Raw genomic sequence first — 13,457 nt, 5'->3', positions numbered from 1 at the left:
ACTACTACTACTACTACTACTACTACTACTACTGCTACTGCTACTACTACTACTACTACTACTACTACTACTACTACTGCTGTTGCTGCTGCTGCTGCTAATTCGTCTACTACTACTACTACTTCTACTACTACTACTACTACTACTACTACTACTACTACTAATACTATTACTACTACTAATACTACTACTACTACTACTACTACTACTACTACTACTACTACTACTACTACTGCTTACTACTACTACTACTACTACTACTACTGTACTACTACTACTACTGCTATACTACACTACTACTACTACTACTACTACTACTACTACTACTACTACTACTATTATACTACTACTACTACTACTACCACCACTACTACTATACTACTACTACTACTACTACTAATATACTACTACTACTACTACTACTACTACTACTACTACTACTACTACTACTACTACTACTACTACTACTACTACTACTACTACTACTACTACTACTACTACTACTACTACTACTACTACTACTACTACCACTATGGATTCATGACACTGGCCGAGTTTGACTCTTCCTGTTTTGCTAGGCACTCTATCAATAAATATATCTTCATTTTTTTCTTGCATCAGTCACCAGTAGTGTCTGTGTCAATAGGTTTTCACTTTCATTCCACTGTTTGTAGTATTACCACTGAATTCTTCATTATTACAACTCTGTTTTTGTCGCAGCTGTTAGACTTAACTTATGCTGCTGATAGTGTTCTATATGGGATCGTGGATAGCTCATATGGTAGAGTCACGCTCTCATCGGCCAGGCGGAGTTGTCGTACCAGTTAGGTCGCGGGTTCAAACCCCCATCACCGCCGCGAAATTGTTTTATTCTCAATTGTCTTCTGTCACTTTCCTACTCACTTCATCTCTTGTTGATAGTGCTCTAGCATCATAGCCACCAAGTTGTTTCAAAGTGGCTTTTTACTTCTTATAATATGTGCCATTACTTCCATATTGCAAGTCGTGATATGGTTCCCTTCACTTGCTGTGTTGATTATTATTGGAATCTAAAATAATCGATGATCTTATGATAATAGCTTCGTAACTGTTTTTATTGTCACGGTTCTATGAGATTGATCAACGGGTCCTTCTGAGCGTTACATTTTGTAAAATAAACCATAGACATTAAACAAAAACAATTTTATTTGGTGTTATCTTTGTATGACTGTTTTCATAACGAAAGAGATAAAATATTATTCCATTCATGAGCATTGACATCTTGGCAGTATGATGGATTCTATAATAATAAAGTAATAATATACAAAACAAAAGAGAGAAGAAAAAAGAAGATATAAATAATAATAAATAATAATAATAATAATAATAATAATAATAATAATAATAATAATATAATAATATTATTATTATTATTATTATTATTATTATTATGATAATAATAGTACCAATAAAGTAATAAGAATAATAATAATTATAATAATAATAATAATAATAATAATAATAATAATAATAATAATAATAATAATAATAATAATAATGATGATGATGATGATGATGATGATGATGATGATGTAGTAGTATTCGTTGTTGTTATCGTTGATGATGATGATGATGATGATGATGATGATGATGATGATGATGATGATGATGATGATGATGATGATGAATGTATAATGAATATATATAATAATAATAATAATAATAATAATAATAATAATAATAATAATAATAATAATAATAATAATAATAATAATAATAATAATAATAATTTTCTGGAATAATTAACTACGTTGTCAGCGTCGAAAAGAAGTAATACACAATAGCACATTTCAAAGGTTGCCTGTCTCTTCCTGTACAGCAAGTGTTGATGCTCTTGGCTTGAAAATAATACTTGGTGTAAAACGCATATTAGGAAAGTGCCAGAAGACAATAGAGAATAAAAATTTCGCAGCGGTGATGGGGTTTGAACCCACGACCTTACTGGTACGACGCTCTCCCCGGCCAGGCGGAGTTGTCGTACCAGTAAGGATCGTGGATAGCTCATACGGTAGAGTCACGCTCTCCCCGGCTAGGCGGAGTTGTCGTATCAGTAAGGTCGCGGGTTCAAACCCTCAGCACCGCCGCGAAATTTTTATTCCCTATTGTCTTCTGGCACTTCCCTACTCAATTCATCTCTTGTTGTTATCAACATAAGTGCCTGCTCCGCTCACTTTTCTCAACGTATACTAGTACTGTATTTGCCAATTTATATCAAAAGTCACCCCCATCATCTTCTAATTCAAAACGGTTCTAATTAAAATTTAGTACGGTATGGCATTCTTGAGGAATAAATAGCGCTAAAATAAATGGCAAGCATTGAGAAAAGACGTGAAAAAGGGCTGCATAAGTGCATATCAATAATCCATCGTTTACTCAAACCGGCCCTCTCTATCCTTATCAAGTGACTTAACGACCATGCTATCGCAGCCATCGGTGTTATAAATGAAATTATGCACGTTTTTTCTTCTGGTCTTTGAGTGAATCACATAAGCCTACAAAACAAATATTCATTATTGTCTCCACAAGGACTCGAATTGATTTCAAATAGTTCTGTATCGCCATGGAAATCATGTATTTGACAACAAAACGCGATCATTTTGAACATAAGTGTGATTACCTCAAATATGTATAATTTTGTCTTTCCGCTATTATGTCCATAACGCAAGAATATATCTCGGTTTACGCGGCATAATAGGGGTAAAACAATTTTTGACGGATCCAAGTTTATCCAAAAAAAAGTACTTTCCGTCATATCTAACATACTAGCGACCCATTCCCTGTCGAGTGAACCGAAGAGTTAAAAACTTAGAAACCGGACCATTTGGTTGAGGGTTGAATGCTTCATCGGCCGAGATATCAAGATCCCTCCCAGACGATTGCGAATACTATATATATATATATATATATATATATATATATATATATATATATAAGAGAAGAGAGGTAGAGGGAAAATGGGTTGGACAAAGAAGTATAGGATGTCTAGATTTCAAGTAAATTATAGTAAAAGCACTATCTTACGATTTTTCTCTGAACTATTAAATGACAGATATTGCATTTTGTAATAAAATAGATAAATCCATCAATGAACCGAAATGTGTATTTAGAATAATTTATATTTTATCGATCACGAAATTGCATTCAGCCTTGCTTTGTATCAATTGATTTTTATATGTAAATACATCCATTTTCCAGAGCTGGAGGAGAGAGGAAAAGGGTGTTTGCTAAAGCATCACAACATGGGCTAATTGATGGAGAAAGACTATAAAAGCAACGTGTGAAAAAAAGATAGATTTTAATGAGCAACGTCTCAGGAGACCTTATATTATATGATTTTAAGAACCTAATGAAAAAGGGAAAACAGCCATGTCTAAACCCCGAACAGGAGCTATTTTCACTCAAGACATTCTTCATGACGTCACCAGGGCCATGGAGGTAGGTGTCTCATTGTTCTATTATTGTCCTTTTTTGGTCAGACATCAAAATATCCAGTGGTATCCGAGACACTTGCTCAAATAAGCGAGGACGAGGACGAGAGACGCATGCGCACAACCAACATGACGTTCTCTCTCTAATAACTTTTCCGCCGGTGACGTCACAGACTATGGGTGACGTCCAATCAAGGGACGCTACTCTTCCGCTAATCTCATTCCCTATAACTTTTGTGTTAGGGGATGTCATAAATGACATGTAAAAGCTAGATAGCTCAGTGTTTCCAAGAAGTTACACTTCTTTTCACCTTGGCTCTCATTTCGATATAATAATTTTATCAGAATATTCTCAAGACATGTATTGAATCTATGTGTAATGTAGGCAATCTGTCCATGAATCTGTGTGTCATTCTTTGTAACAACCTCTCTTATTCAGGATTGAGTCGTTAACCAGTTTGTACAGGCACATCTGTACATAATTTCTCTCAATGTCTGAGCATTTTTAGGACTTTGCTCCCCTTCATAAATCGCACACATATTATTTCTATGACTAAGACAAGTTCATCCACAATTGGGTAGATTAATCGCATCTGAAATAAGTGATTAACTGATAGTCTTCTGGTACTTATCCCCATTAAATATGACCCAAGTGAGCATGCAACAATTAGTGATTCACTTGTTACCAGATACGTGATAGTCTTTTGGCACTATTTCAAAAAAAAAAAATCTGACATAATGGAGAATGCTTATAATTCACTCTTCATCAGTTACAGATAAGTGATATTCTTCTGGCATTTTCCACCATAAAATCTGACCCAAGTGAGAAAGCTTACATAGCAACATCTAATAATGATTCATTCATAAGCGCACATGACTTACGTAAATGCCCAGGCGATGTGTATATTTAATTAGGAAATAATGGAAGGCTATTTAAACTGTTAACTAAGACTTCAAACTTGACATAACCTACCACTTTAAAATTTTAGTATGGATACCTGGATACCTGGATACCTCTGTATAGAGCTTTTAGACTTGGTGTAGTCTCCTTCGATCCTCCTCATCCATTAATGATTGGACCAATTTTTATAATTGAACTTGTTTCCTAGGATGTTGCTTATCTCCAAACTGCTTTGAATTTATTCAAATTTTTTGCTGATACTGTGGTTTCTTGCAGTTTATTCCAGTTATTTACAATTCTAGATGAAAAAAAGTTCCTTCTTTCATTTGTTTTAAAACGTTCTTTTTCCAGTTTCTTGCTGTTTCCTCGTGTCTGAATGTTCTTGTTTGGTTTAAGAAATCCTGCCTCTACCCTGTCTATTCGCTTTACTATTATGGAACCTTGTTTATCATCAGGCTCATGGAACATCGGGAGAAGAGGCCGAGCATGTCTTCAGGCGTAAGATAAATGCATTGCAAAAGTTTCTCCAACACGGCATGTCCCGATTCTCTGTAGAGACCTTGCAACATGTTTTGTATAGTCTCTCTGAGACAGACACAGGAGACATGGATGTCACTTTGAATATCAGGCAAGTAGTTTCTTGACTTAATTTGCTAGAGCTTGCACGTTTACCCCAATTGGATTAAGTAGTCTGATGTCACGCCGCCCGGCAACGACGGCCATCTTCGTTCTAAACAAAGAAAATCATTACTTTTTATTCTTCATTCTGGCTAGAACTTTTCATATGCCTTGTGAACAGAATGTGTAAAAGTCAAAACATGATCAAATTTATGTTTTTTTCCCTCTGGGTATGCTGTTATGCTCGCCGGAGAAATATGTCATACGGGCGTCCGCCATTATTCCGATAGTTTAGAGCCAGTGTTACTAAGCTACCATGCGTCATTAGGAAGGAAGTGACGTTACGACTGTTGAAGAGTATTAGAGTTTAAGACTAGCTTTATGTACCACATTAATTTGTTCTAAATCCATATAGGTCTAGCAATACACGAACTACATCGATCACTTGGTTGTATGTAACCAAAAAAGATGTAATGTAATGGGAAATTTATATATATATAGTGTAATTATCAATTGACAATGCTCTTTAGCCCTTCACAATGACCATAACAAGTAAGAAGTAAATAAATGAATAAATATACACATAGAGATATACACGCACAGAAACACATCCACACCCACTCACCCACCCACACATACACACACACACACACACACACATATATATATATATATATATATATATATATATATATATATATATATATATACACACGCACACACATTTACATATATACACACACATGTATACAAACATACACATAGACAAATACATAAACACACACATACGCACACACACACACACACACACACACATATATATATATATATATATATATATATATATATATATCAACGATTCATTTAATAGGTCATCATCATTGCCTTTTTCACCCTGGGGCAGGGTATAGGCCACAGACAAACAGTTTCCATCCTTCTCTATCCTGAGCTAACTTTTTTATCTCGTCCAATGTCTTATCACTTCTTTGTATATCAGCTTCTTTAATTCTTAATTCGAAGCTGCTTGTTTGGCAAAGACGTCATCGGGTCAGCAGAGTCCATTCGGCTTTGTCTGTTGTCCTTCATAAATTGTCATTGCAGAAACTCTTCGGTCTCCCAAGCTAAAAAAAAAAGGATTTGACTTGTCCGTTTCTGTAACGGTTTGGGTTTTACGGAAGGGGTGTTAACCACAGACATGGTGTTAACCCCCCAACCTGGAGGACCAGGTGACTCAAAAAAAAAGGGGGAGTCACACACCATAAGTCGCCTTTTACGACACGCTGGCTTGACGTTGGGTTATACTTGCACCCTCTCAGTTGAGGGACCCCGGACACCACAGGGGGGAATTGATAGGTAAATCTAAATAACTCCGATTTGGGGTTTTTTAAAAAAGATTTCAAAGGTCTGACAGATCCCTAGTATAAGTAGTTAATGAATTCCACACAACTGGAGCAGAAGAAGCAAAAGATCGTTCAGAGAATTAAGTTTAAGAGATTTTTGCTTCAAGTGATTCTGAGATAGAAGATGCTTAGATACTTATTTTAGAAATACACAATTCCGTCATCTTGACACAAGTTCACATCACAGTACTTAATAGTTGTATGAAGTACAATCTCTGTTTTAGGCACATCATCATCATCATCATCATCATCATCATCATCATCATCATCATCATCATCATTCATCATCGTCATCACCATCATCATCATCATCATCATCATCATCATCATCATCATCATCATCATCATCATCATCATCATCATTATTATTATTATTATCATTATTATCATTATTATTATTATTATTATTATCATCATCATCAGTATCATCATCATCATCATCATCATTATTATTATTATTATTATTATTATTATTATTACTATCATTATTATTATTATTCATTATTATTATTATTATTATTATTATTATTATTATTATTATTATTATTATTATTATTATTATTAGTATTATTATTATTATCATCATCATCTCATACATTATGATAATTACTACTACATCACTACTACTACTATCTATACTAATACTACTACTACTAACTACTACTACTACTACTACTACTACTACTACTACTACTTTACTAACACTATTTCTACTACTACTCTACTACTACTACTACTACTTTACAACCACTATTTCGTTATATGTATTTGCCTCATCATATCACATCTCATCACTCTCATTATCGTCACCTTGTATTCATCATCATCAACAACAACAACAACAACAACAACATTATCCTCATCATCAGCCCACCACCATCGTTATCATTAACATCATTTCAACCCCCCCCCCCCCCTTTCCAAATAGTTCATTGAGGGAAGTTCGAAATGTTGTCAAAAGAGCGATTATGAAAAGGGAGTCTGGCAGTTTCCGTACAAGTGATGTTGACAGTCTTCACTACATGGAATTGTTCTTCTATTGTATCTACTGCATGTCGGAGGCGAAACGTCTCTTTGAGTTGTTGTATGACGATCTTTTTTACTCCTATTATAACCCTGATGAATTGTCAAGGTAAGAACATTTTCCATTGTTAATTTTGCTCAGTGTGTACATTTTCCCGTGTACTATAATATAGACTATCTATAAATATGAAGCAAGTCGCAATTAATTAAAAATTTCTAAAACAAGTTATCTGTGAGATGATATTTTGGAACTATGTAGTACTGTAATCTATACACCTTGATCGAGTGACATTGAAGTCTGACCAATTCACGTGGCACGAAGTCAGATAACTTTCTAAGAGTGGGGCCCAAAACTATCAGCGGCAAGAGGGCGGTCGCCGGGAATCGGCTTGTCAGAGTGAAAAGGGAACGCAAGGCAACCCTTCTCAGACGCATATAGGACATTGCCCAAGGTACAAGCTTCCCTGACTTTGGAAGATGACGCATTTACGAAATGGAGGTCGACTGGGGAAAAGTGCAGTTCCTTGGGGGCGTCTGCTCTGAAGAGGAGAAAGAAGCTTCCCTGATTCCTTAACAATAAGGGGAGACATTGGGTGGAAGCCAACAGATCACGTCCCAGGACGTGTCTACTGACAGCTCTGACGGCGTCAAATACTTGCACTTGTTGTTGTAACGGTATGGAAACTACATCGTCAAGCATTGCATCGTGACGTGCTGCCGGGTAGTTTCAGAATGTTTCATGAATGCAGGAAATTTTCGGATATTGAGTAGACATCGTCATAACATTGTGGTGTATTCAATTAGAAGCTGCTGCCAAGTAACAATCTTCCTCGCCTTGTCAACCATCGAATCACTAAGAAGGTATTCTTTTAGAGCCGTGAGACTCAGTTTATGAGACAATAGCAATCTTTGCTACCCTTTGAATAAGATGCTACCCCATCGCAAAGTATTTTCCGACAGATCCAATAGCCCCAAATACTCATTCACTACTGAATGGACGAAGGTGACTGAGTGCAGACATGACTTTCATTGTGCATTCATCCAAAGTGTCTCGTCGCTCGCTTTAGGACGTATTGTGAGTCCAAGACAGCACTGTTTCTCCACAGTGACAAACAAACCATCTGGCCATCGACTACGCTTAACATCGTTTGTCTTTATTCTTCTGATATTGTAAGTTCAACTTCACTCTAATTGTATCTATTGAGCTGCCCTAAATGAATATATTATTTATATTGTTTCTGTTCTAGACAAAACACAAGGACAACGAGTGCTTCCAGAAATCCTGGCGTTATAAAAAGGATTGATGGACTTACTGAAGCCCAACATTATTCACAATTTGGAATATCAACATTAGATCTCATGACAGGCTCTACGCATCACAAACTTAAACAAACGGTAAATTATTTTACACTTTTGAAGCCACAAATTGATATTTTTAAAATGTGAGCTTTTAAATAGCGCAAATATTCATTAAATGCGCGCAAAACGCGTTTATAGGTGTCCCTAGCCAACAGCAACACTTACAATGTTAGACGGGTCATGACACATAAAATGCGCCATTACAATTTCTTCGACAGAAAAGACACTGTTACATACACCTTAGCATTTTATACCTGGGGATGGTGAGAAATCATGATCAAACTGTGCACCCCCCCTCAGCGAGTCACTCGAATTCGGGACTTACAGATCATGCACCGAGTGTGATATCACTAGATCACAATTCAGACAAACACCAAGAAACTTTTTTAATGCTGTATGATGCCACTTAAAAAGATTCAAAAGATTGTAAAAACCGTAATAAATCAAGTCCGTATCCATCACAAAGCAATTATTGCGTAAAAATACCACCGTTGTAAATTATAGCCAAGACTGTTTGAAAAGAGAACATGATCTTACTCAGGAATCTAATTTTAAAAAATTGATCACGCTTAGTATTTCTACACACAATCTGTCCCTGTGGCTTTGAAGTACATATCAGGTTAGATTTGTCATGAATTCCGGATATCATGAACTCCAGTGAATATGACAAACCAAAAAAAAGCTGAAGATTTGGATACTGTAATTCTCCGCTGTGATGTCCTTTCTTAATTGATGCTATCGGTCTTATGCTTTACGTGCTTAAAGAGTGGGGACGCTGTCAAGTTGACCCTTGTTTGGGCTTTGGGATACAACCTATCAATATTTGTTGGTGTTCTTGCCATGAAGTTTCTCTCCTGTTGACCTTGCTCTCACTGCAACAAACTATAATATAATGAAGAATTTACAGCCATCGTTTTTCAGAAATAAGTATAAGTATGTGTTTATATTAGAATGTGTGACGTGATATATTTCTAAGCTAATTTACCGTAATTTTAACACATTTTAAATATTTTTTTCAGGTACAAGATATGAGGATGGTTTTGAATAGATGGACTAACCTCTTGACCGAAAACGAATTGAATTATGAAAGCTTTGATATGGAGAGCGAACAAGATCTTATTCGTCTTCATGGTGCATCGGGCATGGAGCCCGTCTTACGACTTGTTCCTGATATGTTTGCCAAATATTACAAGTGTCTTGAACTTGCTAAACAGTGGTGGGTTATAGCACATGAAATATACACAGGTCTTCCGTTCCAACGTAGGCCTTCTATAGCGGAAGACTCAGAGAATAATTCAAGAGTATCAAGCGTGACTCTCCAAGACATGAGTATAGAAGATGAAAATGACTCAGCGGAGATAGATAATGAAACAGAATCGGATGAAGTTTCGAATACTCTTGGATTGATTCAAACACTGAGTGACGACATTGAAGTTTTAGAGAGAAGGGAGGAGAAGTTCGAAGTTTTGATAGAGACGTACAACAAAGTGGGAAATGATATTGACCATTTGCACGCAAAACGCAATAAATTGTTAATTGAAAAAGAGACCATTAAAGCAAACGGTATACCCGAAGAAATCGCGAATATTGAAGGACAGCTAAGTTCAAATAACAGCAAAATCAAATTGCTTGAGTTCCAGCATGCATTGTTGTTTGAAGACTATGCAATCCACTTAGAACTGAGACCTAGTGTCATTCGCTTTCTTCATGATGCCAAAGCTCAGCTAGGCGAGGCGCACAAAACCCTGGTAGCCCAAAGAAGCAACAAGAATAGTGAACAATCAGATGTGCATGTTTCAAATGAAAATAATAATAAGCTTATAAACAGCAACATTTCTCATTCGTATCAAAGTGAATATTCCCTTCAGAGTATTGAGAGAGGAGTTCAGACAGTGTCTGACAAGTGCGTCGAATTACAACAGGAAAATAGCATAATGAGGGCGCGAAAACAATCACTCAGTAAACTGAACAAAAAACACAGTCAGCAAAATCTTGTAAAAAAGACAGTTGAAGACAATAACACAAGAAATGTCCCAAAAATATCTTTAGATAAGTTTGACCATAATAACAATATTGAGATCAAAGGTCCCAAGCCGCCAATTAAATCGTCAAGGTTTGAAACGACAAAAACAGACCAAAAAGCCACTAACCGTAACGATAAGAAAGAAACTTCACTTGCTAATGACCGTTCAAAATATCATGTCACAACCGCTAAGGGAATTGTGTCTGAGACAAGTCGTGTCCAGAATGATAAAAAAATGAAAAATACATCTGACAACTCAAAGCCTAGGCATCAAATTCTATCAAACGATAGAAGAAAGTCTCAATCGACATCTCTAGTGAATTATGAGAAATCGAGTAGGTTAAAACCTGTCCAAGAAATCAGAAAAACAGCTCAGAAAACCCAGCCTGCAGAAAGAAATAGTGAGCGGAGTGTGAGAAATGACCGCCTTGGAAATGAACAAAAAACCTCTATCAAACAGAATGGGACAGTTTCCAAAACTAAGAAACCTGAGCAAAAAGCACTTGCGGATAGAAAAATTTCAAATGGGGATGGGGATCAAAGTTCTTCAACAACAGAAAAAGAAAACGTAGCGCAATCAAAGGTAAAACAAAACCCGCCAATGTCCACCCAAATGGATAAAAAACGTCCAAGGTAAGGCAGACGAGTCAGTCACGCCTTCGCATGTTTCCTACTGTGCCTTGAAGTGTTGGTAATCTGTGATAACAACAAGAATAGCAAATAATCATTTGTGTGGGAATTTATTTATGCATAACCTGAATTGGATTCAGTAGTCTGATGTCACGCCGCCCGGCAACGGCGGCCATCTTGGTTCTAACCAAAGAAAATCATTACTTTTTATTTTTCATGCTGGCTAGAACTTTTCATATGTCTTTTGATCAGAATGTGTAAAAGTCAAAACATGATCAAATGTATGTGTTTTTTTTTCTTCTGGATACGCTTTATACTCGCCGGAGAAATATTTCATACGGGCGTCCGCCATTGTTCCGATAGTTTAGAGCCAGCGTTACTAAGTTACCATGCGTCATTAGGAAGGAAGTGACGTTACGACTGTTGAAGAGTATTGACAAGTTTTAAAAAAAATTGGTTTCATGTCGATCCCAAAACATAAAGGAATTCAAAATGATGCCCCAGGAAAAGCCATGCCATGAACTCACTGGCCTACTGATCGTAAACCCAAACTCTTGCTGTTGCCTTGTGATATATACGCGGATAGATTTAATTTATATAATATGGTATACCTATTTACTTATTTACCTATTAACAGGCCTGATAACCCAGTGTTATGGGCGCATTGCTGTAATGGAAATACTCCTGTGTGAGTGTGTCTATGTCAATATTGTATTGTTATAAATGTGTAACCAAATGACAAATTGCCACTTTTTTGGGGACAATAAAGATATCTTATTATTATTATTCTCAAACCAACGCAAAATATGTTCATTACAACAGTGTTAAATCAAGTCCATAATTGCATTCGGTTATCAGACCTGCAAATATGTGCACGGAGATATAGACAAATCCTAATTATTGACATTTCCTGACGAAGACGATCACGAATAAGAGATTTTTGTTAATGTTTAAATAAATGTAAACGCTAACTTGAAATAAATTCCATAATATCCCAATGGAATCCGATGCTGAAAAAACGCCAAACTGGTTACATTGTATAATATTAATGTGAAGGCTACCCTGTAATGGGACTGCGTGGCTCAGCCGTACGGTCTTTGCTTAGTACCTGAAAGGTACCGAGTTCGACTACCTGCCGCGTTGTGTGGCCTTGAGCAAGTCACCTAGCCTTAGCTCAATTTGCGGCGCTGCACTGCGGCTGACGCCTGGGTTATTCCAGTCTTCCCTTGGAATAGACCCTAAAGAAAAATTTCCCCTTAGGGATGAATAAAGGGAATTTATTATTTTATTTATTTTAATATACATTGAAAATAGGTTTCAAACAATCATTAAACGGAATAATTTATTTTGAAAATTGCGTCCGCCTTTCAAGCATAAGTTGATACATTCTATAATATATGAGAGCGATTTATTGGTTTATTACACTGATCATTTTTTCTTTCTTTCTTCTTTTTTTTTTTTTTGTTCTTTAATCAACAGGCTTTTTAAATCAATAACAATGACATACACGATTGTTTTGAGCGCAGGCCCTACGTCAGTAAACCAATCAATAAACACACAAAAATGTTGATCATTGTTTGTCAGTGTGTTCTCCGTGTGTGTAGTTTTGATGAATAATATTATCGTGTAAAATCGTAAGAGGTGGGTTCTGTAACAACCAGGATTTTATATGGGTGCCATTTGAAGCATTTTATCCTTTGGTTCGTTTTTCTTTTTCTTGTTTTTTTTTGGGGGGGGGGGGCTGGGGGGTTGTTGTTGTTTTGTTTTGTTTTTTGTTGTTTTGTTTTTTTTTTGTTTGTTTTTTTGTTTTTGTTTTGTTTTTCGAGGTACTTTCGTCATTTCAGGATTCAGTCAGGTTCTATTGGCATGGTATTGTTATTGAGATTCAATTTACTTATTATTATTTTCATTTATTTGTTGTGAATCGTTATAGGATATAAGAGGATGATATAGTCGGATAGTTGTTAATACACACACACACACACACACACACACACACACACACACACACACCCACGTTCACAAACACATGCACA

General features: G+C 36.1%; 1 protein-coding gene across 3 annotated transcripts in view; it reads left to right on the top strand.

Annotated features, from left to right (window-relative positions):
- LOC144966200 (uncharacterized) overlaps positions 1-12,989 on the top strand; it is a 16,627-nt gene extending 3,638 nt beyond the window's left edge. For all 3 annotated transcript variants that reach the window (XM_078902367.1, XM_078902363.1, XM_078902364.1), the window contains exons 2-6: positions 3,235-3,474; positions 4,824-4,996; positions 7,315-7,518; positions 8,657-8,804; positions 9,788-12,989. In XM_078902367.1, coding sequence (XP_078758493.1) covers positions 3,406-3,474; positions 4,824-4,996; positions 7,315-7,518; positions 8,657-8,804; positions 9,788-11,428 — 2,235 coding nt within the window. In that variant the 5' untranslated portion in view covers positions 3,235-3,405 and the 3' untranslated portion in view covers positions 11,429-12,989. The remainder of the gene's footprint in view (positions 1-3,234; positions 3,475-4,823; positions 4,997-7,314; positions 7,519-8,656; positions 8,805-9,787) is intronic.
- The last annotated feature ends 468 nt before the right edge of the window (positions 12,990-13,457 follow it).

Source organism: Berghia stephanieae, chromosome 2, assembly GCF_034508935.2.
Source record: "Berghia stephanieae isolate SIO BIC M18660-M18661 chromosome 2, UCSD_Bste_1.3, whole genome shotgun sequence".
In the NCBI taxonomy this organism is placed as follows: Eukaryota; Metazoa; Mollusca; class Gastropoda; order Nudibranchia; family Aeolidiidae; genus Berghia; species Berghia stephanieae.
Note: the sequence above shows the minus strand (reverse complement) of the source record. Positions and strands in the feature narration are given on the sequence as shown.